This window comes from Carettochelys insculpta, chromosome 14 (genome assembly GCF_033958435.1).
Source record: "Carettochelys insculpta isolate YL-2023 chromosome 14, ASM3395843v1, whole genome shotgun sequence".
NCBI classification, from domain to species: Eukaryota; Metazoa; Chordata; order Testudines; family Carettochelyidae; genus Carettochelys; species Carettochelys insculpta.
The window spans coordinates 1,782,961-1,810,281 of record NC_134150.1 but is presented as its reverse complement, the minus strand read 5'-3'; the positions used below and the strand labels follow the sequence as shown (position 1 = coordinate 1,810,281).

At 63.4% G+C, this 27,321-nt stretch overlaps 1 protein-coding gene across 1 annotated transcript; it reads right to left on the bottom strand.

The window, feature by feature from the left end:
* Positions 1-609: 609 nt before the first annotated feature.
* Positions 610-26,742, bottom strand: FCSK (fucose kinase). The gene is made up of 24 exons (XM_075008320.1): positions 26,722-26,742; positions 23,170-23,281; positions 20,984-21,135; positions 20,474-20,524; positions 18,777-18,902; positions 18,270-18,342; positions 16,743-16,840; positions 16,286-16,366; positions 13,962-14,081; positions 13,249-13,420; positions 12,179-12,306; positions 11,582-11,683; positions 10,728-10,898; positions 10,273-10,343; positions 9,292-9,656; positions 8,059-8,269; positions 7,294-7,460; positions 6,610-6,837; positions 5,775-5,918; positions 5,513-5,632; positions 4,480-4,667; positions 3,039-3,138; positions 1,041-1,264; positions 610-748 (listed from the first exon to the last, which is right to left on the bottom strand). The coding sequence occupies exons 2-24, from the start codon at positions 23,246-23,248 to the stop codon at positions 647-649; spliced, it is 3,273 nt and encodes a 1,090-aa protein (XP_074864421.1). The 5' UTR covers positions 23,249-23,281; positions 26,722-26,742; the 3' UTR covers positions 610-646.
* Between the last annotated feature and the right edge of the window lie 579 nt (positions 26,743-27,321).

Below are 27,321 nucleotides of genomic sequence, written 5' to 3'. Positions count from 1 at the left end.
CTGACTCCAGCAGCGCAGCCAGACCCTACCTGCAGGTGAGTGAAGGGCCCAAGGCTCTCAGCAGCAGGCAGGAGCCCCAGGCTGTTCCAATCCCCACCAGCGAGTGCCCTGGAGGTGTGGCAGCCGTGAAGGGTTGGCTGGGTGAGCTTGGCCCCAGCCCGGCCCCTTTCAGTAGCCCATCACCACTCCCCACGCACACCTTGCCAAGGCCCAGGGCGTACGGGTAAACCCACGCAGTGACTTTCACCCCGGTAACAGTGACAAGGTTTTAACGGTGGGGATCTCATTGGTGGTGGTAATTCCGCTGCCCCTCGGGTTCCCACACCTCGGAAGAATTTAATAAAAAATGCTTAAAAATAGCCACCTAGACCAGTCGAAATTATACCAAGTACAAATCCAATCCCGCCTGCCCCCACTCGGGGTGGGACTGCCCCCAAGCACAGGGCAACGCTGGGGCAGGCGGGTCTCGCTCCTCTTGGGCTGCCCAGGTTCTGTAGCAGTCAGGAGCCCAGGCTGCTGGAGGGGCAGAGGGCTTCTCGGCCCCAGCATGTGGGTGCTGGCTGCTCTGTCCGCATCTGAACGTTCGCTGGCAGTGCACAAAGCCCAGGGCCCCGGGGAGGGCCTTCACGTGGTTGGCTGTGCCTGTTCACCCTGTGTTGCCTTTGGCTTTACGGTCGCTCCCCAGTAGCTGCAAGGAGAAGCCAGCTGTGTCCACGTCAACGGTGTGGATGCTGAAATTCCCCAGGCCCTGCAATCAAAGGCTGTGGCTTAGTGAAGTGTCCACAGGGGCCTGGCTGTCACACAGTGAGAGCTGTGGGTGCAGCCCTGGGTAGCCAGGAGTCAAGCCCCTGGTCAGAGGGACTGAGTTCCTGGCTGCTGGGTGAGTTGTTCAGTTCTAACCCCTTCTCCCTGTCTGGCCTGCTCCATGGCCTGTACCCCTCCCGCTGCGCCTGGAACCCTGTCTGCATGCAGGGCCCAGCGGTGCCGGCTGCTGCGCTGATCACGCCTGAGCTGGGCGGGTGCGAACGTGCCCGGCTCACCTCCGTGTTTGCTAGAATTTGCTGTATGGCCGCTTTCTGGTTGGGCTCTTTGGTTAAGACAAAGAGGAACCCGCCGCCTCCTGCTCCAGCCAAGCTCTGCCCGTAGACGTGCGGCTGCAGAGCTCCCATCATGCGCTGGACAGCCAGGGGCTCACAGCCCGGGGCCATACACTTCTTCTGCTGCCAGTAGCGCGTCAGGCACTCCCCGATGAGAGGCAGGTCACCTAGAGCAGACAGAGAATGCCATGTGCTGGCCTGGACCCAGGCGTGCTACGTGCTGGCTGCACGCGGGGTGAATTTATGGCTGTTGTACAGGGCCGGGCCCCGCTCCCCAGCTGCTCTGTAATACGTTGCTGGGGCAAAGGAGGCGGCTTCTGGCTCTGTTCTCAGCACATTGGTGGTCAGAAAAGGGGTGTGGGGCGGCTCCCTCTTTCTCCCTGGCGCTGCCGGCGCCCCATGGCTCCCGTTGCTGGGAGAATGTTCCCCTCGTGTCGGGCCACCTGCGGCGAAGGTTCGGCGGCGGGCCTGGTGGTTGGAGCGGTGTTGGGGCAGGGGGCAGCTCATTCTCCAGACAGGCAGCCAGTCTTGAGGGGAGGAGGCCAGAGGGGCAGTCACTCGCTCCCACATGCTGCACAAGCTCCCACCTCTCCCTACCCAGCAGCAGTGTGCTGGTTTGGTGCTGTCTTGGCACAAGTCTCAGCCCAGCAGCTGCTGTACCCAGCATGAGCAGGACTGGCCTTTATCCAGCCTCGTGGGTGCAGCGTGCACAGCCTAACCATGGGCAGGGGACAGACCGGCCCAGCAGCTGGGAAGGCCTGACCAAAGTAGCCGTTCAACCGTGCTGTAAGCATACTGCCCCAGCAGGCCTGGAGCTGAGCCTTGCGGGGCCCATGCGGGGTTCTGGGGCACCCGATGCAGGTGTGGCCGTGGGGCAGCCTCACCCCCACTAGCTGCTCTTCAGTTTGCTTAGTGCGGGTTCCGCTGGTGCTTAAGGCATCAGAGCTGGGCTGTCTCAGCAGCAGGCTGCCATGGAAGGGAGCAGCCAGCAGCTGTCTCCTTCAGTGGGCCGAGCTAGCCCCCATGCCTGAGCCGGAGCTGGGCCTGCCGGTCCTGTAGCTCAACCTGACAGCTGTCACAGGGTAGAACCAGCCCCAGCATGAGGCCAGGGTCAGTGGGGGACCCATACGGTCGTCCTGGGGTGGGGGTTGGTTGGGCAGCTGCTGGCCGCAGCAGCCCTGGGGGGACGGCTGGCACTTAAGCCCTCGCCCACCAGAGCAGGGGCCAGGGTTCTCTGTAAGCCCAGAGCCCATGGCTGCCCAGATGATTGGCAGAGTGCCTGCAGCCAGTGGCATGTTGCTACTGGTGAGGCCCAGCTGCACACGCCTCGGTGCACGTAACAGTGGCTTGCCCCCTGGCTGGAAGAAATGAGAGGAAACGCTGGCAGCGGTGCCGCTGTGCAGGCAAGCGAGCCAGACCCGCACGGCAGGCTCAGGAAACGCCTCCTGGGCATGGCTCCTCCTAAGCGGTGCCGCTGCCGAATGCGCCTCACCCGGGGCTCAGGACAGCTGCCTGTTCCCTGGCCAGGGCAGCTCCTCCAGCCCCCAGCAGCAGGCCTGGGTTAAGGGACATGAGGGGCTGCGGCTCGTAAAGCCCATGTTCTGGGGCAGCTCCGCGGCTACCGTTCCTTAGCCCTAGCTGGAGCTGCGCGTATGGGATGCGCTCATGTCATGGCTCCACCACTGCAGTTCCCACCGCTTGGGACTTGTGGCTAATGCGAGCTGCAGGGGCGGTGCCTGCAGGTGAGCACGGGCCAGGCCGAGCTCCCTGTTCCCCACCCGCCGGTCCAAGGGCAGAACGGATCGTGTTACGTGCGCTGGGACGGAGGTGATGCATCACAGCGGGGCCGTAGCAGCGCGTGTAACACAACTCATTCCGTGCACGGCTGTGGCCAGGCTGCTCCTGGGCCCCGGAGGACGAGCGAGCGGGCAGGTGCCTTACCTCGCCGAAAGGCCTGGGCGCACTCCTCCGCGTTGCTCACCAGGGCGGTGGCGTTCTGCACGATGGAGGGCAGCCTGGCGTACCAGTTCCTCAGGACGTCCTGCAAGGGGAGGCCAGGCATATACTGCATCGCCTTCACCGGGCACTCCCTGCCCTGCAGCTGCCAGCCCCTTCCCCGGGACTCGGGTGCACAAGGAGAGCCAGAGCACGCCCACTGCTGCCGTTTCATGTCATTCAGTGCAGCTCTCAGCAATGCAGGAGTGGCAGCGTTGTGAGGCCAGGAATTCTAGGGGCAGGGTACGGCTGAAGGGGGTGGGAGGCAGAAATGGAGCCAGGACTTAAATCCTGAGGCTGGCTGCTTGGCCCTGGACCCAGCTGTGTCCCAGCTTGGGACTGAACAAGGGGCAGCACCAAGCGGCACCAAAGCAAAAGGGGCAGCGGTCTCACAGACGACTGCCAGGCCCCAGCTCGGGCATCCTCTAGGGCTGCACATTCTTGCAGCTGACCTCACCTCCTTGCAGAGGTACAGGGAGGCTAGGCTAACCCCATGGGCTCTAATCCCCTGCATTCCCCAGTGCAGGTTAACGCCTAGCTCCGTCAAAGGGCCGGGACAGTGGGTGAGGTGCAGGGCCTGGTTACTTCAGGCCTGGTGGGTGCACCGAGGGCTCACTTCCTCCAAGCACTGTGACCAGTCTCTGGCAGGGCTCCATCTACGACCAGCAAGAGCTACTGGCCACTAGCCCTGCACTCTGCCTGTTGCCTGTGGGAATGGGGGTCCTGCAGGCAGGCACAGGGGGTAAGGCCATTCTGCATCCTCAGCTCTTGCCTGCCCCGCTGCTGGAGCTGCACTGCGCTAGTAGGGAGCAGGGGGCCGGCGCGCTGTGCCCCACGGGGAGCCTGACAGCTGAGCAGGCTCCTGAGGTGTTGGGAGAGTGATTGGCAGCAGCGCGGTGCGGGGAGAACCCCTCCCGCGGGCATGGTGAGCCAGGCTCCAGAGTCACAAATGGAACATGCCCAGCGTGACTGAGCTCCCCGCCCAGCCCTTGGCATGAGCCTTCCCACGCGAGCTGCCCACAGAGCATTGGCCAGCTGCTTCTGGGCATCAGCGTTTGCTGTCACTGCCCCGGAGAAGCTTCTGCAGCGGGGACAGAGCCAAGCCCATGACTGCCCAGCGTCCAGACAGCCCCGAGTGCGGCCGGGGCCGGGGCCGTGCCTGGGTGGTAGAGTAAAGCTGAGGCCAGCCACGTGAGCAGGGAGCTGGAAGTGTTCTAGGCCCTGCTCAGCTGTGTGGGACGTGCAGGTTGTTTCCTAGTTCCGGGACTCAGCGGTGGAACGGAGAGGGAGTGACCCAGCTCTAGCTAGGGCTGGGAGAGGGACAGTGCAGGCGGGCTGAAGGCTCTGCTCTTGGGGCCAGGCGGGCGTGGAGGGGCATGTGGTTTACCTGGAGCAGGTTGCGGGCCAGCCGCGTCTTCCCTGTGTAAATCAGGAGGAGGTGCTGGTTCAGGGTGTGGGAAAAGCCGTCGGGCACTGAGATCTGCTCCACCTCCACCTTCAGGGGCAACTGGCCCTTCGACCGCCCGATCTTGATGCCTGGCACGAGGCCGCCAACCTGGTCCTGCCAGCCTCCTCCTGCCACCAAGAGGGCCCATTAGGAGAGGCTAAAGGTCAGCTGGGGGGAGGCTCCCCAACTATAACCACTCCAACCCCCGCCAGCATCCCGGTTCTGTGTATATCCCACCCACAGCCAAAGACTCTCCAGGTTCATTCCCAGGCTCCTGCGTTACCCCTGCCTCTCCCCAGCTCCGCACGGCTTTGGACCCGGGGGAGAAATGGGGCTGGGGGGCCATCCCAAGTGGGGACTGACAGGAAGCTGTCGCCGATCTCTCTCTGGTGCTGTCGGTATCATTGCAGGCAGACTGGCCGACGGGGACTGCCACCCATGTTATCAGCGTGATCGAAAGGGGCGGGGTGGTACGGGACTCTTCTGACACAGGAAAGGGGCAGGATTGAGAACGTGCTGGGGCAGAGGTCAGGCTGGATGCTTGGGAAGGCCCTGGCAGCGAGGTGCAGAAGGGCTGGCAGGTGGGTTGCTTGGCTGGGGACAGGGAGGCTAGCCAAGGGGCAGGCCCTTCACACCTGCAGGGGAATGCTGCCTGATGCCGGGAGAACCCTGCTGCAGACCTGAAGAGCTGGGGCCTGGACGAGGCTGGGAGCTTCCCGCAGCGTGGCGAGGCTGCCTCCTGGCGGGGCAGAGAGGGGCTTGCCGAGGAGGGAGGGCGATTACTTTTTTCCTGCCTGAGGCAGCTGAACCGCAGGGCTCCCTCTCCCCGACCGGCAGAGCTCCTGGCCTGAGGAGTGGCTTGGTGGGCAGTGTGTCTAACGGGGTGTGGGGGTGCTGCCCACGCCCACGCCCAGCTGTGCTGGGAGGGGTCCCTGCAGGTGGCCCAGCCCGGTCCCAGTCTCTGTGCCGTTACCTGTGGTGAGCACCTGCTCCAGGTGCAGCACGGCGTGGATGAGGGATTCGGTGCTGACGGCTTTCCCAGCCGCCCGGTACAGCGCTGCCATCACCGCCCCAGCCAGGATGCTGCTGGTGCCTGCAGGAGCCAAAGTTGGGGCAGGCAAGTGAGGCACAGGGCATTTGGGGACCATCTCCCAGAGTGGCCGCAGCAGAGCAGAGCTCTCTGTGCTGGGTGGCCTCTGCAGTCCCCACCCCCAGGCCAAGGCCCACAAACGTACCCAGGCCGGATCCGTGGGGCAGGCTGGACCAGCTGTGCACTTCGAACCCTCCGCCCGCGCACACCAGCAGCTGGGCCTGCAAGGGCATCGGGGACGGGAGTGCAACAAGCCGGGTGCAGATGAAAGCAGCTTTCAGCAGGGCCCCTGCAGAGGAGAGGGAAAGGCCTGGAAGTGCAGCTGTGCCCTGGCTGCAGGACCGGCTGCAAGCAGGGGAAAGGTGCCTGCAGGATGCACGTCTCCAGCCCCTGGAGTGCCTGGGCTGTGCTACGCAGGCCTCCGTGCTGGGCCTCATCCATCTGGCCTCTCTCATCACCTCCCCACCCCACGGCACAGAGGCCCCGGCAAGCTAGGGGACTTGGCCCTGGTCCCACAGGGAGTCTGTGGCGGAGCAGGAACATAGCCCAGTCCCCAGCCAGCACCCGACTCGCTGGGCCGTCCTGGGCGGGCTGCCTGGTTGTGGGTTTTGTGCTGCAGGCTCCTGTGGGTGAGGATGAGCCCCCCCCCAACTCTTCCGCTAGCTGCAGCAGGGCCAGCGCTGGGTCGGACAGGTGGGGTGCCCCAGACAGCCTGCTGGCCCTTTGCTCGTCCCCAGGGCCACCCTGCCTCCTCTCTTTACACTGCACCGATCCCCCTGCCTCTGACCTAGCCCAGGCTGCAGGACCCCACGGGGGGAGGGGGGGAGAGAGAGAGTGTGTGTGTGTGTGTGTGTGTGTGTCGGCACCAATCCAAGAACGGCCTTGGAACACATACAAGCACCAGCCACCCGCCCTGTGGCATCCAGGGGGCACCGCAAGCCACCCCAGCCTCTGCTGGGCCCGGCTAGGCTGGGTCTTACCTGGCGCGTGAGGCTGGCAGTAATCCTGCAGGTCCTCTAGGTCCCGGCACACCAGCTCCAGCATCACCTCGCCCTCCAGCGCGCCGCTCGTGCTGACCAGCCGGAGCTCCGGCTCCACAATGCGCCGGGCCCGGGCCCCGATCGGCCTGCACCCATCCACCAGGATAGCGATGTCCAGCACGGCCCCCCCGTGCTCATAGGTGATTGGAGGTGTGTCGCTCCAGCCGCCTGCAAGGCACAGCGCGGGGTAGCACTCAAGGGGCCCTTGTGCAGAACAGCTGCCCAGCTGCCCAGCCCCCCGCTCCTCCCCATGTGTCTCCATGCTGCCGGCCTCGCTCTAAGAGGGTGGCCTGCAGGGGGTAGAACAAGGTGATCAAAGCCAGGGGTCAGCAGTGCTGAGGTCCCTGGTACTTTTTCCGAAACTGGAATTCCCAACCACCACCCCACGCCAATGTCCACCACTGACATTCCGTCAAGTGTCTACTGCGCAACAAGCTCTGGCGTTGCTGGCCCTGGGATGGTGTAAACCACCTGCTTCATTCCCTTCTCCCCTGCGTGCCCAACAGCCCCAGCACGGCCTATCCACCCCACACAGGGCAGGGAGCCTAGGGCCAGCCCCAGTGAGGCCAGGCCGGAAGAGAAAGCCCTTGAGATTCAGGTCTGGGGGTGCTGCTCCAGGCTCACCAGAGACATCTATCCGGGCCGGGCACTCCACCTGCACCCAGTGACCGACGGGAGGGGGGTCCACCTGCCCCACACTGACGAACTGGCAGGCTGACATCACGGCCTGGCGGATCAGGATCTGCTCAGCCCCCTCGTAGTGCCGGGCTGCCCTCACCATCAGTGCTGGCCTGGCACGGCAGGGGAGACGGGCACAGTCACCAGCAGGCAGGGGGCCCCAGCGGAGTGGGCTTTCTCCTGGGCCAGCAGCCTGGCTGCAGTTAGCTGCTCTGGCTGTGCTGCGCTGACACATGCTCCACTGGGCCCAGCACGGCGGTGGTGCCGGCATGAGCCTGGGGCACAGGTGGGCCTGGTTACTGAGCGCCTCGGACAGGGTTGGGGCTTGAGCCAGTCCCCACTCCAGGGCTGCAGAGCCAGCGACGCTTGGACTATAACCAGCCTGGCACAACACCCCTGCTGGAACACAGGGCTGCGCCCAGTGTCTGCTGGAGGGTCTCTGGTTTTCCAACGGGCCCAGGGGCCCAGGCTCTGGGTAGGGAGGGACTAGGCCAGGCTGTTAGCAGACAGCTGACAGCTCAGGGACCCCCAAGCAAACCCCGCCATTCGCTGCGGGAAGGTCACCGGCTTGGGGCGGAGATGCAGCAACATGGTGGCGAGATCCCCACAGACCCTACGGGGAGCCCCCCCCCCTTTCTGGGGTTGAGCCCAGCTCTGCAGGCCCCAGCGCGCCACCTCTGCCCTCTCCCCCCCCCGGCCATCCGGCTGTACCTGTCCAGCCATTTGCACCTCTCCTCGGCCAGCTCCTTCACGCCCTCGGCGATCTCGCCTCGCTCCAGGCGCTGGAAGGCTGGGGCCCACTCCCGGTTGGCGGCCGGGCCACTTCGCAATCCTCCCTGCCCATCGGCCATGCAGCCCAGCACGTCAGCGATGCAGGCAAGAGCCCGGGCTGCCACCCCAGGGTCACGGGCTACGGCGGCCACTGCAAGGCAAGGGGAAGCCATGGGAGCCACAGTGCAGCAGGCCACCGTCTGTGGGTGGATTTCATCCCCCCTCACCCCCAACCTTCTTCCTCTGCCCCCTCAGCCGGGCAGCAGGCGAGCCCATGGGGCCCTAGAGAGACAGCTTTGGGGCAGTGAAAGGGGCCCACCTGAGGTGTCTACAGATGTCCTGAACCAAAGCATGCTGCCATGGTCCCTGCCTGGAATGAGTTTGCTGGGTCTCAGCCTAGTGCCTGTACCCTGTGAGCCAGCAGCAGCCCTCGGGCGCTGCGACGGCGAAAGGAGTCCTGGGGCATGGACTCCTCCCTCGTGCCTGGCAGGGGCAGGATACTGAGCAGGGGAAGCCTAGAGAAGCTGGCTGTGCCAGTGCCAGTGCCAGTGCCAGTGCCAGAGGGCAGCGAGCTCAGCACCTTCCAGCAGCACTACTTACTTGCAGGCTGTTACCAGGGTTCCCGCGAGTGTTTTCCATCCCTGGGCAGAAAACATTTTCTCACTGCACCGAGGCACCTGCGGCTGTGCTGCGTCCAGAGACGCAGGCTGCCGGAGGTGAGGAAACTGCTCTCTGGCAGCCTGTGTAAGCCGCGTGCTAGTGGAACGTTCGGGGGGGCCACGCTCCTCCCCAGAGGTGAGTGCACAGCAGGGCTTGGGGAACAGTGGCGCCATCCGTACAGCTGTTTGGGTCTGTAGGGCGCTTTGGCAGCCGGCATTACGCTGGGACGAAGAACGCCCTGTGGCTGCCTGCAGGGACAGCGAAGGGACTCAAGAGACGTACACCGAGTTCCGCAAAGCTGGCACCCGGCCAGAGCTTGGTGCTGGTGTCCCAGGCAGCTACTGCGCAAGGTGCTGACAAGGGAGAGGAGCCGGACATGTACCAGGTCCCGCCGGTGCCCAAATCCACCAGCACTTGCGGGGCTGGATGGGGGAGCAAGGGGAGTTGGCGCCTGCATCCTGATGCCCCAGGGCAGCGCATCCAGGTGACCCGCTGGCCCCACCTGGCTCTCACCCTGGTCCAGCGTTCCCAGCACAGCCTCCTGGTAGCCCTCGTGAACAGCGGAGCGAATCAGCGGCAGGAGGCTGCAGTCCTGGTGCTCCAGCAGCACTCGGCGCAGCTTGCCCTGCGCCTGCTGAAAGAAGAGCGCCCGGCGGGACGCCAGGTCCTCCTCCTGGTCCAGGCAGGTGAGCAGCTCCTCCCAGGACATGCGCCACGCTGCTCGCCAGCCCCTCAGCCCCTCGCCCGCCGGGGAGCCCAGCAAGCACAGGACGTGCTGCACGCCCAGGGGCTCGGCGGCGTGCAGGACAGGAAAGAGGCGGGCGTTCAGCAGGCAGCGGCTGCTCGGCGGGACGTCGGCGCCCCAGAGATCCCCCTCCCTGCCGGAGTGAGAAGCAGCCTCAGAGAGCGGGCACAGGGTGCTGGGGCAGGGGGCACCGGCTGCTCTGGGCTCCCCCCCCCAGAGAGAGCCATAAGGCTGGGGAGAGGAGACACGGAGCAGGCACTAGGCCAGGCGGGCTGCCCCACCCCTCCCCCTGCCAGCTGCCCCTTGATGGCTGGACAGCCCCCAGGCGACTGGCCGCCCCTTTGGGGGGAGACCCACGGCACCGCCTGGCCCCATGTGGCACAGCTGGGACGGGAGGCAGGCACCAGCAGGAGGTGCTGTGAGGGGCTGGCCTCTCCCAGCAGCCGGCGCGGTTGACACGTGTGTGGGTTACGCCCCAGGGATGCAGCCAGCAAGCTCATCCCAGGCTCTGGCAGGGTGAGTGGCTTTCGGCTTCCGGGAGGCCCGGTGCCACCCCACAGGGCCGGCGCTGTGCTCGCCGGCCGCTGTACCCAGCAGCGACTCTTGCCTCTTTCCATTTGCAGCCAGGCACTGCCGGCAGCGAGTTTGCCAGGTCTCAGCCCAGCAGAGGCGAGGGCTCGACCCGCTCAGACCCCGTGAGGCTGGGGCTCTGTGCCCGGCCCCTCTCTGCCCAGCTGCGCGGTACCTACCGTATCCCAGTCCTGCGGAAGAACTCAGCCCAGGGCCTGTTGAGGTAGGTGCCGGACTCCCCAGCAGGACTCTGTGAGACGGGGAGAGGAAGCAATGAGAGCTGGGGAGGAATGGGGCAGGGCGGGGACGGGGCAGGTGGATCTCTGCACTCCCCTAGCACGGCTCCTATGCTACCCCTGTGCTAGCTCTCGCAGTGCTCCAGGGGAACGCTGCCCTTTGCCCCCGCGCCCCGTTTCCGTGGCAGACGGTCCCCTCTGCATCCCACCGGGAATGACCCGCCCCCGCCCCCGGCACCTCATCAGGGCCGCCCAGCCCAGCAGCCAGCCAGGGCCTGGCCCCCACGGTGGGTGGCCGGCAGCTGTGCTGCTCCCAGAGGAGGTGATGCGATACCCTGAGCGCTCTCCATGGGTCTGCCGGACTCCCCCCCATGCCCCCTGCCAGTATCACACAGCACCTGCCAGTTGTCGAGGCGCCCGGTCAGGGTGAAGGCCTGGCACAGCACATCCCGCAGCCGGAGGGCAGGGCCCTGGAGGACCAGGTCCCGCAGCTGGCAGCGCTGCAGGGCAGGCGAGGCGGAGGCGGCCAGCCCTGTGAGGAGGCAGCCGGAGCCGATCTGCAGGGGGCCCTGGGAGGGCGACAAATGGGCCGTTCCAGACATGGAGGTGCTGGAGAAGCCCCATCCCCTCGGAGGAGCCCCTCCCTCTAATCCTCCCCCAGCCAGCCCATCACGGTGGTCTCTGGGCACCTGCCTGATGGCCCAGGGGGCTCCAAATTCCATGCGCTACACAGCCCCAGACCAACAGTGGCAAGGCCCTGGCTGCGGGTGACAGGGACGGTCTCTGGTCAAGTCTAGCACAGGGCCATACTTAGGCACCTGAACTCACTCACTGGAGTGCATGGCCCGCTGCCGGGCGTGCTGAAGAGGGGAGGGCGCGAGAGCTGGCTGCCGGCACCCAGGCCTAGGGAGGGCAGGCAGGGCAGTGCCGGGGGCAGATGTACTGGAGTGGTGCAGCTCCTGCTAACCTCGCCCAAGGCCAGCGTGGAAGCAGCAGCAGCAGGAGCTGGCCGCAGGCCGTCTGGGCCACAAAGCTGCGGCCTCACTGCTGGTGTGATGAGAGCCAGCTCACCCCACACGCTACAGCGCCCCAGGGACTCGGGGAGTGCAGGGAGAGGTGCTGCACGGGGGCCCCAGCAGCCAGGCCCCAGGCTGGGTTAGAGCGAGAGCCCCAGGGAGGTCCAGCCCTGGCGGGGGAGGCGCAGGAGCCCCGGGGACCCAGGTGAGGGAGTGGGGCCGGGCGGGAGCCGTACCTGCAGGTGGCAGTGCTGGAGAATGCTTCCGGGCCCCACCCGCACGGCTCCTTCCAGCAGGCAGTTGGTGACAGAGCAGCCGTCCTCCAGGAGCTCGGGCTCCTGCGGGACAGGACGCGAGAGGACGGAGCTAGCAGTCGGGTGGGGAGAGGAGCCCAGCGGGACGGGCGCAGGAAGGAGGAGAACTGGGCGCTCTCTGAAGGCCCCCAAGGGGAGGCATCGCTGGAGCATTAGGGAGCAGCAGGGCCCCGGGTGGCCGAGTCTCCAGGAAAGCACAGCTCAGTGCCAAACAGCCAACAGCAGACCAAAGGAGAAACTGAGGCGCTGACTTGCCCAGAGTCACCCAGCAGGTCCAAGGCTGGGCTGGTAGCACAGGCCAGGTCTCTCAACCCTCTGGCTAGTGCCGTGCCCAGCAGGTGACAGTGCTTCCCCCGCAGGGGTGGGGTCATAGTGTAGACAGGGCGCCGGCAGCGTTCCCGCTGTGCTGCGTCAGGTGACATGGCTCGGTACCCCGGTGGGCCCGGGCAGCAGGGGTGGGAAAGGAGACACCGGGGGAGGGGACGGGGCTTGGGAGGGGCTGGGAAGGGAGGTACCTACAGCCACGTGGGAATGCGCCACTTTGCGGAAGGGGAGGCCGTTGGCGGAGCCGGTGGGAAGCGTCAGGCTGCTGATGTGGTCACTCGCGGCCATTGTCATGTAGTCATAGCGACCGTCAGGGATGCATGCTGCCAGGACAGGGGAAAGGGGAGCCACACCACGAATGCACAAGCAGCACATCTCTGGGGTGGCTGTCAGGCTGCTAGGGAGCGGGCAGGCACAGGAGAACGGTCTGGCGGGGTGTCCCCTCCCCCACGGGTGCCAAGCGCCACGATCTGGGCACTGGCCCAGCAGAGAAGTGGGGCAGTGGGCGCTGGACTGAACCCCGTGGGAGATGGAGAGGAGCGGCCCCGGCACCTGGCTGGGGCTGGCCGCTGACATCCGCCACCCAGGCCCTGAGGAGCAAATTCAGAGCCCTGCCCGTGAGCTGGGAGTGGGGATGCAGGGGGAGACACGGAGCGCACAGTCCCACCCTCCTGCCACCGCCAGCCAGGGGCACGGCAGGGACGTGCGCTTTCCCTTGCGCCCCCAGACCGCTGGGGCCCTTGGCAGCAGCCCAGTGGCTTGGAGGACGAGGCACAGCCTCTTGTGGGCCCTGCCGAGGGCCCTCAACGCCCCCAGGACCCTGCGGTCACTCACAGAAAGGAGCTGGCAGGACCACGCCTGCTACGCCACCGCCCTGCAGCACAGCAACCCCTAGGACCACGCTGGGGCATTGGCTCCACCAATCCCCACCCTGCTAACAAAGCCCCCCGAGGGCCTGCGTCTCCCCCATAGCCATAGAGACCTGGGGACCAGCCCCGTCCTACTTCAAAAGAGCAGGACACAGGCCCTCAGCTCCACCCCTGCCAGCCGGGACTAAACCCGCCTGGCTTAGGAGTCAGACCAGCCCTTGGAGGAGCAGCAGGGGAGGAACGAGGCTGCAGGACTCTTTAGAGACTGGCCCCCGATTCCTGGGCAAGACACCACCTGAGCGACATGTGCTGGGCCCCTGGCTGGTACCAGGGCCCCGGAGAGCTCGAACCAGAGCGGGTGGGCTGGAGGGGCTGGGCTGGGGCAGGCGCACTCACCCATGCTGAGAGGGATGGTATGGAGGGCCTTCCACAGCACGGAGCGGGCGCTTCTCAGGGCCACGGACCCCTTGGCATGCGCACCGCCTGCCTGCTGGCTCCTGCCCTTCACAAAGTCCTCCTCGCTCACCCCCTCGGCCATGCAGAGCACCACGTCGAAGAACAGGGACAGCTGAGGGGAGGCCAAGAACGGGAAACGCTCAGCACATGCAACCCCCGAGCCCTGCCCTGCCCTGCCCTCTGGGCCTGACCCACCGGCGGCTGGAGGGTGTCACTGCAGTGGCTCTGCACCGGGGGGGGCCTCATGCTGACAGCACGGAGGCGGGGGCCAGAGAGGGGCAGGGCCGATTCCAAGGACGGACCCCCCAGCAAGGGTGTCAGACCCTGAGGCTGCGCGCACCAGCAGCACTGGGGACGCATCAGAGGTCAGCGCTAGGAACGGCGGGCTGGACTCTCCGCACGTCCGGCGAGACAGAGCCCCACAACCTGACGAGAGCTGTGGGGAGTCAGGACACACACATGCAGAGCGCCCCCTGCTGGTCACCGGACATGATTTAACCCTTGGCGGGGCAGATTTGGAGGCCTCTCGCTGCACCAGGTGACCCAACTGCTGGCGGGGAAGGAAGGTCTGACTGCCCTGGCCTGGCTGTCGTCAGTTCTGGGGAAGAGGGGATCCCTTCCACACGGGTGCTAGTGAAGGGCTGAGACATCACCTGGATGGGCTGAGCCCCCGAATCCAGCCCCATGTAGGTGCAGGCGTCCAGAGGAGGGGTGACGTGCGTGGCCAGGAGCTGCTCTGCGGTCTCCGAGGAGAAGAAGACGACCCCGCACACCTGAAAGCACAGAGCTGGCTGGCGCAGGCCGTGCCGCGAGTCGTACTGGGGGGCGGCCGGCGGGCCATGTTCCTGCTGCTCCCCGCTGCCTCTGGCGGGCGGACGCGGGCCTGTCTGTGTGTGACTGTTGGCCCCTAGTGCCTGGAGAGCTAGTGTGACATTACTGGGTTTCCAAATGAAATAGGGAAGCCGTTTCTGTCACCGTTGTCTACAGTAGCACTGAACCTTGGGCCAGGTGGGCCAGGTGGGGTGTCTGATGAAGGCTGGTGGTGCCCTGAGTGTGTCTGTGTTACTTGTACGCCTGTGCCACGTTTGGAGGTGAAGCTACAGCTGTTGGCTTTGTAGCTGAACTAGAAATGGTTGCAGGCTGAGGTTCACAAGGGGAAGTCAGGTGACGTGGGCTGAACAGAGGAACAGAGAGAGCTCAGGAGAGGCTCAGCCGTGGATTCCACATACTGTGTGAATGGGCTGGGGCTCGCTGGCAGAGCGCCACAGCAGCCCAGCCGGTCAGGTGATACTCCAGCGCCTGTGGAATTTTTCCCTCCGCTGGGCAAGCTACAAGATGGCCCTGGCGGGGACCTTCTTTGTTCTTTCAGTCCTCGTGAACTGAGGGGCCCATCCCTCGAAAGGAGGCTCTTTCAGAGACTCCCAGGGAAGCAGCACCTACCAGCAGCTGTACCCTGCATCAATAACTGGAACTTAACAGGTTTTCTCCCTCACCCTTTTCTTTCTTTCTTCGTTAACAAACCTTTAGATTTCAAAACAAAAAGCAGTCAAGTAGCACTTTACAGACTAGCAAAATAGTTTAAACTATTTCATAAAAATATATATATTATATATATATTATGTATTTATAAATATATTTTATATATATATTTATATAAAATAGCATAAACTATTTTGCTAGTCTTTAAAGTGCTACTTGACTGCTTTTTGTTTTGGTAGTGTGTAGACTAGCCCGGCTCCCTCTCTGTTACTTTAGATTTTAGATGCTAAAGGGTGGGCCCAGCAGGCTGTTTGGGGTAAGATCTAAGTACACATTGACCTGGGAATGTGGCTGGTCCCCGTGGGGCCTGGAGGAATCCGGGTGGATTTGGTGAAATAGGCTTTCACAGCCTCTCACCTGCGAAGGAGGTGGCTGGTTTGGGCATTAGGCGCAGCTGGAGAACCTGTGGGTTTGCTTGTGTAGGTCCTGGCTAGCCAGAGGGGCTGGCAGAGGTATTGCAGTGGCTGGCTCGGTTTGCCTTATTGAGAAGGAAACCTCCAGCCTGGGCTGTAAGCGGCTCAGTTTTAAGCAATTTGTCCAGGGTTGGTTCTCTTAGCTGCGCCCAGAACCCCTCTGCATAAAACAAGGCAGGGCCAAATTCACAGGTGACCTGGCCTTTACAAAGCCACCCAAACAGCTCCGAACCCTACCACTTCACCGATCCACCCAGCGGCAGAGTTCCCCAGCCGTTCCTCCGGCTCAGCAGGGCTGTTGTTTCTTGACAGGCCTGAGCGCCAGCTCTCTAAGGGCAAGTCCCTGCCCCTCTCTTCAGCTGTGCACCCCAGCTCTGCCATCCTGCAAGGCAGGGAGAGACTCATCCATGGTCATACAGCAAGTCAGTAGCGGAGGCTGGAGTAGAACTCAGGAGTCCTGGTTCATAGCCTCCTCCCGGCCTTCATAATCAGTGTCCCAACACCGTAGCAAGCAGGAGCCCCCCTGCAGGCCTACATCATGCCAGGTCTGCGGGAACTAGGAGCTGCCCAGGTTTTACCGGGTACCTTAGCTGGGAAGCAATAGTCAGGCCTAGTGGACAAAGCACCAGACTGGAAGGGCTGGACTTAAGTCCCAGAGTTGCTACTGGCTGTGGGACAAATCACTTCATCCCAATACCTGCTTCAGTTTCCCCTGCTGCAAACCCAGGCCAGCAGCACTGCCCTGCCCTGGTGCAAGGCACGACGTGCTGCTCCCAGTGCTCCTTGTCGGCCATTGTCCGAGGAAGCTGGCGGCCACAGCTAGCGAATTAGGCCTTGCGTGGGGTTCTGCCTCTGTCTCTGCCACTGACCTGCTTGGCTAGTCCCTGCCCCTGTCTGTCCTTGGTCTGCTCTGAGCCCACGGGCATCCCCGCTCCATGTGGCACGTGCCACACCTTCCCGGGCGGCTTACGCAGCCCTCCCTCCCAGTCGGCGGTCCTGGCACGAGCTCCCTACGAACCACCTACCAGCGGCACCGTCCCGTCCGGGCCAGCACACTGCCGCAGCTGGGCCTCCGGGCCTTGGTAGATGATGTCATGAACGCGGCCCTGCAAGAGGAAGGCGCTGTTAGCAGCTTCCCAGCGCAATTCACAGAGTGGCCAGGGAATGGCCCAGGCCGGCTATGGATCCTGCAGCCTTGGGGGCCACCCGTCCAGAGGCTTGGACAGCTGCCCTCCAGTACTAGGAGCAGCCTGGGCTCCAGGGGACCATGTGCCCTGCTGAGCCAGGGATGTGCCAAGCACACTGCAAGGCTGTAGAAGGAGGGAGGGAGAGCACGCCAGTCCCCTCGCAGAACTGGAGGTCTGCAGGAGAACAGAGCCTGGCTAGTCTGCTAGTCTGCTGCCTCAAGCTCAGCGCCCCTCTTAGCGGGGCCCATGGGAGCACGGCTGGCTCAGCACCCGGCAAGCACCAGGCTCCACGCACCTGCTGGTCAGCAAGGTAGACGCCGTGGTTTCGGGCGTACGAGATGCTCCCCGGCACGGAGATCACTCTGGCGCCGTGGAACCCGTCCCAGTCGATCTCTGAGAGAAAGGAGCAGACCCCAGTGCACGCCTTGCCCAGACCCCGCCCCGGCGCTCAGCTGGCAGGAGGGGCATGGCTGGATTGGGTCCAACCCCGGTCCTGGCTGCCGGGCCAATGCTGAGAGGTGCTGGGTGCTTTCGCTCTCCACGGCCTGCATGGGCGTCTGGGCGCTCAGTGCAGGCAGGTCCCAGCCTGGCCATGTGCAGACAGGCTCGCTGGGCGAGAAGGGAATGCGGGACAGGCCCAGCCTGGGGTGCACTGGGGATGCTGACAGCGCCGAGCTGGAAGTCCCCGCTTGGGCGCACAGGGGCTGCCACCTTGCGTGCCCTGGCCTGGCCTGGCTCTCCCGGGGGTGGAGTGCCTGGCCCTTGCCCCCCTTCATTAGCAGCCATACCCCTGCCCCAGGCCGCTGCGGAGATGGACCAGAGGGCTCCAGCTCCCACCCCAAAGACACTTTGCTAGCAGTGACTGCAGGGGGAGCTGACTGCACCCCCAAACCCCCAACACAGGCTGCCAGGGCGCTCGATTCAGCGCCAGCCACCCACCAACAGCCCCTGCCCAGGGTCAGTGGCAAGGGGCCCGCTCATCTTTTCCATCCTTGGGTGGAATACATTTTGTTGCATGCACCGAGGCACGTGTGGCTGGGGCACCACCCATAGAAACAGGCTGCTGGCTGGGGGCACTCTGCCAATTAGCTGGGTGGCATTTGACTGTCTCCTGGGCGGCTGCCCCTGTGCTGTGCTTAGAGGGAATGCTGGCAAGTGGGTGGGATGCCCCAGAGCTCAGGCCCGCCGTGACAGAGGCAGGGGGACGACCGGAGCACAGGCTTAGCCGGGACAGGCGCTGTACTGTCTTGCCTGCGGAGATCCCACGGCATCAGGCTGCCCTGACGCATCCCACGAGATGCCCACAGCTCAGCGGGGAGCCACCTGGGAGACTGGCTGGCCCTCTGCGGTGTGCAGAGGTGGGCTGTCACTCCAGCCCCTCCCCAGGCTGACGGCGCCTGCCACTGCCAGGCGGAGAGCCCGAGCTGCGGGGAGCAGAGCGCTGGGTCCAACTGCGTGCACAGCTGGTACCGACAGGCACCGGGGCACGCCCAGCGCTCCCCCTACCGTCGCTGGAGGCGTGCTGTTTGCTGCACCCATCCGACAGCCCAGAGGGGCTCTGCCCTGGGCTCCGCTGCGCAGCGCAGGGAGGCCCGGCCAGCCCTGTGAGAAGATCTGCAGTGGCTACAGCTGCCCATTGCGAGCTCTCCAGAGGCCTCTCCCCGGCCGAGAGATGGGAAGGATCCAGAGCGCTGAATTCTCTGTCCCCCCGTAGGCTGCTCCCCACAGCCTCCCCGGTTCCGGACAGCGACGCTGGTACCATGTGGGGCACCAGCTGCGCCCTGCTGTCCTGCAGACCCTGTGGCACAGGACAGGCACCTACCTGCTGCCAAAGGCACGGTGAGGAGCATGTCGGTGCTGCAGACCCACACGCCCGGAGGAGAGCCCCGGCACAGCTAGGGACAGACACACAAGGGGAGGTGAGGACAGGGCCCCGCAGAACCAAACCGGCGCAGGTCTGGGCTCCAGCATGGGGGCAACGAGCCACTTACTGCCTGGCCTTGTCACCTCACCGGCAGGGTGTGCACAGCCCTGGTGCCGACATGCACTGAGGTTCGGCAGGCAGAGCCGGGGAGTCGCTCCCACTCGGCGCCCTGGATCTCAACAAGGGGCGCAGGGGGCCCTTCCAAGGCTGCTGTGCCTACACTGCAGCCAACTGTGGTCGCCCCTTCTGCTGTAGAGATGGGGCGGCCCCCTCAGTGACCTGGCCCTGGGGAAGAAGCAGTGCATGCTGGGACTGGGATGAGCTGGTGTTGGGCTGAATGGGGCCCAGCCTTGCCCACCTAGAGCAGCCGGGGGGGCCCTCCTCCTGCCCACTCCCGGCACCCACCTGCTGCGTCATGGTCTGCAAGAGGCTGTCCAGGTTGCAGGTCAGCGCTTCGTCCAGGGCGTCGGGGTCCTCCACAGGGAGGCAGGTGAAGGCCCGGCCGCAGTCATCGAAGGGGAAGTCGCGGCCCTGAGGGAGAAGGCGCCGGAGCACCAGTCAGTGGGAAGACGGCAGAGAGGGCGACAAACTCCGTCCCGTCTGAGGCCGTGCGGAGAGAAGACTCACCCCAGACCTCACCCTGACCTGGGAGCCGGGGCCTGTGGGCCTTTCGGCTCTCACTCCCCATCAGACGCCCCTGGGTGCTCTGCAGGGAACCCCAGAGGCAGGCGTGCCCGCCTGGGCAGAGGGCTGGGCAGATGCCGGCACGGGTAGCTCTGTCTGCCCACTCTGCGGATGGGACAGTCCAGGGGCAGCAGGCCAGGGACAGCCCTGAAACGCTTGGTGGCTTTGAGCAGGACAACGTAAAGGCCAGCAGACACCAGCCCTCGGAGCCGATTATCACCCTGCTGCACTGAGGTGGCCAGAGAGCCCAGCGGGGTAAAGCCCTTGCAGGGTGGGGGGCATCACCTGGCAACTACAAGGTTCATGTGGCCCACGTGATCCCTCCGCCCATGGATCCGCCCAGATCCCGAGCAAGGCAGGGGCTGCAGCGCTGGCACTAAGCAGCTGGCACAGGAAAGTAGCGTTGTGGCACTGAGCGTCTGCCGCTGTCCCACCGTGGTACCCGGGAGGGGCAGGACATTGGGGCGCAGCCCCTCATCGAGAGGCACAGATTCCATGGCCAGAAGGGACCCTTGTAATCGGCTGGACAGCGCAGGCCCCACGATAATGCCCAGCTCAGAGCTCAGAGGCAAGGCCCCCAGCCTCAGCCAACAATGGTCTGGGACGGAGGCAACGCCACGAGTCTTGGTGAGTTGCTGCAATGGCTCATTACCCTCCCTGTCAGCGATTTGCTTCCCAGCCGGCTTCACCTCCCAGCCCAGCCCGCGGATGAGCCTGACGTCAGAGCTCTCCCTGCTCATCGTCACCCCCTTGTTCCCCACGTAGGTACTTAGACACTTGCCATCACTGACCACCTGGGGTCCCCGGCAGGGTGTCTAGCCCTCTAGAGATTCTTGAGTTCTCCCCTGACCCCGCCGCAACGTATCAACCTCCTCTCTGAACGGTGGTCCCCAGCGCTGGACTTGGGATTCCAGCAGTGGTGGCCCCTGCGCCAAATGCAGAGCCAAAGAGCCTCTCTGCTCCTACTCAGCGCTCCCACTTGGGCATCCCAGCATCACAACAGCTCTGTGGCCACAGCGTAGCACCGGGAGCTGACAGGCAGCTGATTACGCACCATGAGGCTTTGATTTTCTCAGGGGAAGGGCAGCCGTTTTGGTCCCTTTCTCTTCATGTACGTCCCCCATGGCCCATAGCACCTCCCTGGGATTAACGTCACCAGCAGTGGCCTGGTCACATGCAGAACCATCTAGCAAGGGTTTGCACAGACCCTGGTGCTGAGGTTTGGGAGGCAGAGCTGGGGCTGGGATGGGGGCAAGTAACATGACATCCCCTGGGAGGGAGGAGCTTTGGTAGCCCAGTGGGACAGCCCAAGGTCCGCACATACTAGGGGCTTGCTACCAGCAGCCAGCCCCTGGAGGAGAGGCCGGCTGAATGCTGCCCGTCTCTGCCGGCCTGTGCCCGACCTGCTGGGCTCTCACCATGTGCAGGATGAGGATCCGGGCCTCCCGCAGGACATCAGTGCTGACCACCTGGAGGGGGTAGAGAGAACCCATCAGCCAAGCCGAGGCCCTGGCCCCAAGGCTGGTCCATTCTGACCAGCTTCCCATTGGCCAGCAAACACTACAGCCCAGAGCAGCCTGACCCAGCTTTGGGGGGCCGCTCCCAGGCAGGCATCCAGGCCACTGCCACCTGAGCATGCAGCTGCAGGACTTCCCTGCTTTGCCTTACCTGGTGCCCTCTGACCAGGGGTTGCAAGACACCAAGCCCCTGGGGCGGGCGGCTGGGCTGGTCCTGAGGGCAGGCTAACTAAGCCAGGCATGGCAGAGGGGGTGGTTTGGGGCCCCCAGCTGCATGGGCTGGGGAGGAGATGCCCTTGGCCCAGGGCAGACGTGGCACTGCGGCTGCCCAGCTCCTCTGGTGCATGCCCAGCTGCTGCTCAGTGCAAGGGCTGCAATGCGGATCCCGCTGTGCCATGCCACGCCGCTCACCGTGCAGCCCGCCCTGGCGCTCAGGTGTTCGGCTGCCACCAGCAGGGCATTGAGGGTGGCTCCACCGCTGCCCACGCGCGCCGTGGGGTCCTCGACGGTCAGCAGGAGGGGGTGCGGGCCCAGTGCACCCCGGCGCCGCCGGATCTCCAGCTCTAGAACACGAGAACCAGGCTGGCGGATGGCACAGAGCAACTGGGCCTCTGCTGGGGGGACAGGGCAGGGGCACGCTGAGGGACCAGCCCGAGAGGGGGGACAGGGACATGCTGAGGGACCAGGCGGGGGGGAGCGGTGGGGTTTGGGGTGAGCTGAGGGACCAGGCCGAGGGGGGAAGGGACACACAGAGGGACCAGGCCCAGGGGGACAGGGACATGCAGAGGGACCAGGCTGAGGGAGACAGGGACATGCAGAGGGACCAGGCTGGGGGGAGTGGGGGGTTTGGGATGAGCTGAGGGACCAGGCTGAGGGAGACAGGGACACACAGAGGGACCAGGCTGAGGGAGACAGGGACATGCAGAGGGACCAGGCTGAGGGAGACAGGGACATGCAGAGGGACCAGGCTGGGGGAAGTGGGGGGTTTGGGATGAGCTGAGGGACCAGGCTGAGGGAGACAGGGACACGCAGAGGGACCAGGCTGGGGGGAGCGGGGGGTTTGGGATGAGCTGAGGGACCAGGCCGGGGGGGGACAGGGACACGCAGAGGGACCAGGCTGGCGGGAGTGAGGGGTTTGGGATGAGCTGAGGGACCAGGCTGAGGGAGACAGGGACACACAGAGGGACCAGGCTGAGGGAGACAGGGACACGCAGAGGGACCAGGCTGGGGGGAGCGGGGGGTTTGTGGTGAGCTGAGGGACCAGGTTGGGGGGAGCGGGGGGGTTTGTGGTGAGCTGAGGGACCAGGTTGGGGGGAGCGGGGGGTTTGTGGTGAGCTGAGGGACCAGGTTGGGGGGAGCGGGGGGTTTGTGGTGAGCTGATGGACCAGGCGGGGGGGAGCGGGGGGTTTGGGGTGAGCTGAGGGACCAGGCTGGGGGACAGGGACACGCTGAGGGACCAGGCTGGGGTAGGCGGGGGGGTTTGGGATGAGCTGAGAGACCAGGCTGAGGGAGACAGGGACACACTGAGGGACCAGGCTGGGGGGAGCGGGGGGTTTGGGATGAGCTGAGGGACCAGGCTGAGGGAGACAGGGACACACTGAGGGACCAGGCTGGGGGGAGCGGGGGGTTTGGGGGGAGCTTAGGGACCAGGCTGAGGGGAACCTGCAGGCCCATGAACCCCCTGTAGGGGGTCAGAGCATTTGGGCCTGGGCTCTCCGGTTGGGTGGGGGGTATTTGCAGCCTGTAGGACTGGGGAGACCCAGAGACTCTCCCTTTGCCTGTCACCCGCTCAGTGTGGGGCCTGGGCTCCTCCAGGGCCCAGCTAGCTGGGGATCCAAACCCACAGCGGGCAGACTGGGGCTGGCTCTGGATATGGGTCTAGGGGCAGAAGAGCCTTGGGTGCCTATTCCACCCAGTGCCAGCCTCGTCTGGCAGGATCAGGATCAGAGTCTAGTCCCAGCCTGGCATGGCCTGGCGTCCCCCTGGGAGTGGGAGCGTCCTGCTCCCTCAGTGGGGGCTGGACCCACGGCGGCCGGACCTCCCATGCAGGGCCAGGCACAGCCCTGGGCCCCAGGGCTGAGCCCGCGGCACAGAGAACGTGACACCGGAGCAGCACATGGATCCATTGACCTGGAGGCCTCGGTGCCGAGAGCCAGAGCCTCGGTCCTGTACTTTACCTGCATGGCTGCCCCGCCCTATGGCCACAGCTCACACTCCCACCTCTTGTCCTGAGCCCATTGTGGGGACACCTCAGGAGGTGGCGGAAGGAGTCCCAGCCGGGGCCGCAGGTCGGATGAAGCCACAGCAGGCAGGAGCCCACAGCTGGGATACCAGCGGCTGTAGGAGGGGTTGAGGGGCAGCAGCAGAGCTGCCTGTGGGACGGGCAGGGGGAGGCAAATGGGGATCAGTGAGCTGTGGGGAGGCGGAGCGGGAGAGGCGGGGGCTAAGAGAATTGGCCCAGGCCCCGTGTGGTGTTGACCAGTGCAATTTCCAAACCCCGAGTCCATCCCCAGATTAGCAAACCGCCCCGAGGGCTGGGACCTGCCATGCCAAGCCACGTCTGGGTCAGCACCGGGGCTGCAAACCTGCCCACTTGCCTTTCTGGAAGGCACCCACGCTGTCCTTGTACTGGCAGGTCAGGACGATGACCGTCCACTCCACCCCACTGGGCGCCATCCAGATCCCGCTGCCTGGCGCCTGCTGCTGGCTCTGTATGCGGGAATCAGATGCTGCAGCTCTCGCCACCTCCACCCCAGCCAGCCACCCCCAGGATGGGGTCCTTGTGCAACAGGCTCGGGGCCTGGCTGTGAACGAGGCCCCCCTGCGCTGTGTATCTAGGAGGAAGGGCTGCGGGAGGCAGGCAAGCAGCAGCCACACAGGGATAGTTTTGGGTCCCCATGGCCACTGGCCAAGAAATCTTATTTGAGGAGGAGATGCCTGAGTCCCCTGACACAGGGGAGGCCATTCGCTGGGTCTGAGTGGTGCCCCCAGCTAGATGCTTTGTGACTGGCTCCGCTGGGGGCAGAGGAAGGGTAAGGTCTGAGCAGATACTGGGGCAGGAGCTTTAATAAATAAGCTAGGCCCTGAAGTGGACATGGCAATGGCACAGCTCAGGGGAGGGGAACCCAGGCTTCTGTGTTTGGCGCTGCTCAAAGCCAAGTCAGGAGAGACCCAACGCTGTTCCCATCTGAGGGTAGTTTGTGAAATGAACCAGCCCCGGAGATGACCATCTCCAGCCCAGTTCTCCTCTACCAGGTGCTCTCTGAACAGAGGCAGTGGCCTGGAGAACGGATACTCTGGTTCAGGCCGAGGAAGTGGCCCACGGTTGGCAGTGGATAGAACTGAACCAGCATGGAACACAGCTTAGCTGCAGCCCTGGGTGAAACCTCTTCTGCGACCGCCAGCATCTGTCTAAACTGCAACTCAGGCTCTGATCTTGTTTGAGCCCAACGTCCCCTACCGTCCTTGCAGGTCAGCAAGCGCTCAGGACTCCAGAGGCAAGGGCCTGCTAAGGAGGTGGATCAGACCCCCCGGCAAGCTCTGCTGAGACTTGAGTCCTGTCACACTGCCATGTTGATGCAACTCAAGCTGCATACCAGGGTCCCTGTAATTTTTCCCATCTGTGGGTGGAATAAATTTTATGTGCACCAAGGCATGAGCAGATGTGCACCACCCAGATAAATACAGGCTGCAGGCTGGGGGTGCTCCACCCATCAGCTGGCCAGCACCTGAATCTCTCCTGGACAGCCACCCAAGCCCTCAGCTTAGAGGGAACATTTAGTGCTGAAAATCAGCAGCAAGGAGCCACCCCTCTCCCATGGCACAACAAGGCCACTGGAATGCAGAGGCACTTGTTTACTATCTTGTCCTAGCTGTGAGCACAGGAACCAGACGAGGTGGGTGAGATAATACCTATTTCTGGACCAACTTCTGTAGGTGGACGGAGCAAGCTTTGGAGCTACGCCGAGTGGAGAAGAGCTCTGTGTCGCCCGAAAGCTTACAGCTTCCACCAGCAAAAGTTGGTTGAACAAAAGACGAAAGTCTTGACTAATTGCGACTGGCACCTCATTGTTGATTATGCTCAATCATGCAGCAGCAGCAGCACAGTCAGAGCTAGGGAATGATGGGTCAACCACAGGCCTCATTTGGAACTGGAAGTGGGCAATCAGACAGCAGAGACCAAAATAAATGAGCAAATCCAGTAGGAAAACAAAGGGAAATTTTACGAGAAGAGCTTGCAAAGAAAGAAGATTATTTTGACGTTTGTTTCATTTAGATAAAGGTTGTTCAAAGCAGCAGTTTTGGTTTGGATAATGAAGTTTCAAAGCTGTATTAAGGCCATGTGCAGTGGCAAATTTTCGAAGCAGAAGCAGAACATTTTGCTCAGAGTTCCAGAGTGCCAAACGTCTTCCATTCCCCAGGGGCTCGTAACCGGGAGGTTCTCAGAGTCTTAGCTAGTAAATGTTATGCAAAGACAGATCTTGCTAAGAAGCAGATTTCAGCTGGTATTTGACATTCACAAAGCATCGTGACAATCTGTTGGCTCTGATCAGTTCTTTTAGGTGCATGTCCAAAAGGACTTCTCCCCAAAGCCAAGGAGCTTCTTGGAAAACCCAGGTATTGTGCCAAAATCAGAGGGCTCAGAAATCCAATTTAATCTTATAGTATCCTGGAAACGCTTTTATTGCATTTTGCATCAGCTACTTCCTGGACAAGAACAAGATTTAATTTGTTTCTATGCTGACTCAGACTTTATAGCCAGAAGGGGCCATATTTTTGTTTCCCTGCCCTAGAGACCGATCCGTTGCTGCTGCAAAATCTCTGCAGACACAGGGCTTCAGAGAGGCTCAGTTTTGATGTAACTTAAGGGGAAATGCTCCTCAAAGAGGGTTTTCGTTCCTAATAAATGGGAATTAATGGATTGCAAAATAAGCCCTGAGCATCGGGGAAAAATTCAATGTGAGGAGCTATTCCTGCAAAGGATGTTCACAGCCTATGCAATGTATAATTGTCAATTAGTTACTGCCCCGGGAAAGGGAAGAGAGGGCAGGTTTGTGCAGAACATAGTTATCTGCCCTGCAACATCAGGAGCACAGATAGTGCAATCTCTGGATCCCAGTGCACAGATGAAAGGAACATCGGTGATAAGTCTGCGCAGGCCTGTGTGTGTGTGTGCAAGGAGCACCTCTCCCCCATCACACTCATGCATGCGCATGAACACACAGACACACCAGCAGCATCACAGGGCTGTGTGTAAGGAAAGCCGGCTGTGCCCCTGCACGCATGAAATGCCAACTGCCGGACAGACTAAGGGGGCACCACCTGCCTGCTTGTGGGGACCCGATACCCACTCCTGCGGATTGCCCAGGTTAATCTGAACCAGTGTTTCCTATAGGCCAGGCGCTTGTGCAGCCGCGCAGGGGAGATTCAAATGCAGCCCAGCGGATTAGCAGAAAACCCACTGGTAGGTTTTAGTTTGTTTCTACTGGTGGTGCACATTTGCCTGCACCTGGGTGGAATTTACTCCGCACATGCAGGTTGCTAGTTGTTCCGAGCCAGGTTCACCGGTGCCCCTCCAGCTCTTCTATCGGAGACGCAGAACAGCTCTCTGCATAATCCCCCGCAAGCGCAGGGTAGGCCCAGCAGTGTCTAGGGAACCCCCCACAAGGCCCCCAGCAGAGCAGAGAGGGGTGTGCGGCCTGGCTGTCCTTACATGCCCCAGGTGTCATCTTGTGCAAGTCACAACAGGACAGGGTTGCAATAGGACAGGGCCTGTAAATGTTAAGTGACATTCCCTCTGGGGTGCTAAAGCCACCTTGCCTTCCTGTCCAGCGCAGGGAGGGACTTCAGCCTTTGGGCTGCTCGGGAGAACCAGCAGAGGCGCTGATCCCAGGCTCCAGGTCCAGCAGGGCCTGAGCAGGAATCCAGCGCTCCCCCAGCACGGGCCAGGGCCTGAAGCACTCCAGGAAACATTGCTCCGCGCGGCAGAGAGGAACTGTGCAAGAGTGCAACAGTAGTGCAAGACTAGTGCAAGTGCAATCTGAGCGTGGGGGCTTGCACCAGCACGCCCCGGGTGCAGACCTCCGGGAGAGCCTTGCTTGGCCTGTCCCCTGTCCCACGTCCCCCTGGCTCATCTGGACCCGGCTTACCTCCGCCTTGGCCTTGGTCCGGGGCGGGCCCTTTAACTCAGCCCCTTCTCCGCCGGCTCCCCACCCCCTCCGCGGGGTGCGCTGGGAGTTGTAGTTCCTCACCCGGGTCGGCTTTCGCGCGCCGCGCAGGGCAGGGACGCAGAGCAAAACTCCACTTTCCATTGCGCCCCAGCCAGCCCGCGGGCGCTGGCGGCTTGCGGACCACGTTTGCCCAGGGCACGGGTTGTGTGTGGTCCTCTCCCCTTGCCATGAGACTCAGCAGCATCTGCCTTTGCTTTGCAGGGCCAAGAGGCTGCAGCCTGGGACCTGTTTCCAGACCCCCAGAACAGGAGAAAGAAGCGGGGGATGCAGGGAGGGGGCGGGTGGGGGAACCCCATTTAGCAATTAAAAGTGTGGCTGGGTCATAGGAAGGGCTGTGCACCTCTTGGGTGCTACCATGACTCACCCATGAAAGGAGCCATCTCAAACAGGGCCCCGAGGTGCAGAGAAGCACCCGCCTCTGTATCAGCGTGTCTTATTGGCCTGATTGAGGAAAGGAATCACTGATTATTAGACGAAGGACAGAGGAGCATTGGGGAGCCAGTGGAAGCAATGTGAGGA

Excerpts from the sequence above, each read along its gene's own strand:
- FCSK (XM_075008320.1), bottom strand. The coding sequence starts at position 23,248 with ATGGCGCCCAGTGGGGTGGAGTGGACGGTCATCGTCCTGACCTGCCAG. Across the intron at positions 9,657-10,272 it reads TTCCGCAGGACTGGGATACG|GGAGGGGGATCTCTGGGGCG; the intron begins GTAGGTACCGCG and ends TCACTCCGGCAG. Across the intron at positions 3,139-4,479 it reads TGGCCCGCAACCTGCTCCAG|GACGTCCTGAGGAACTGGTA; the intron begins GTAAACCACATG and ends CTCCCCTTGCAG.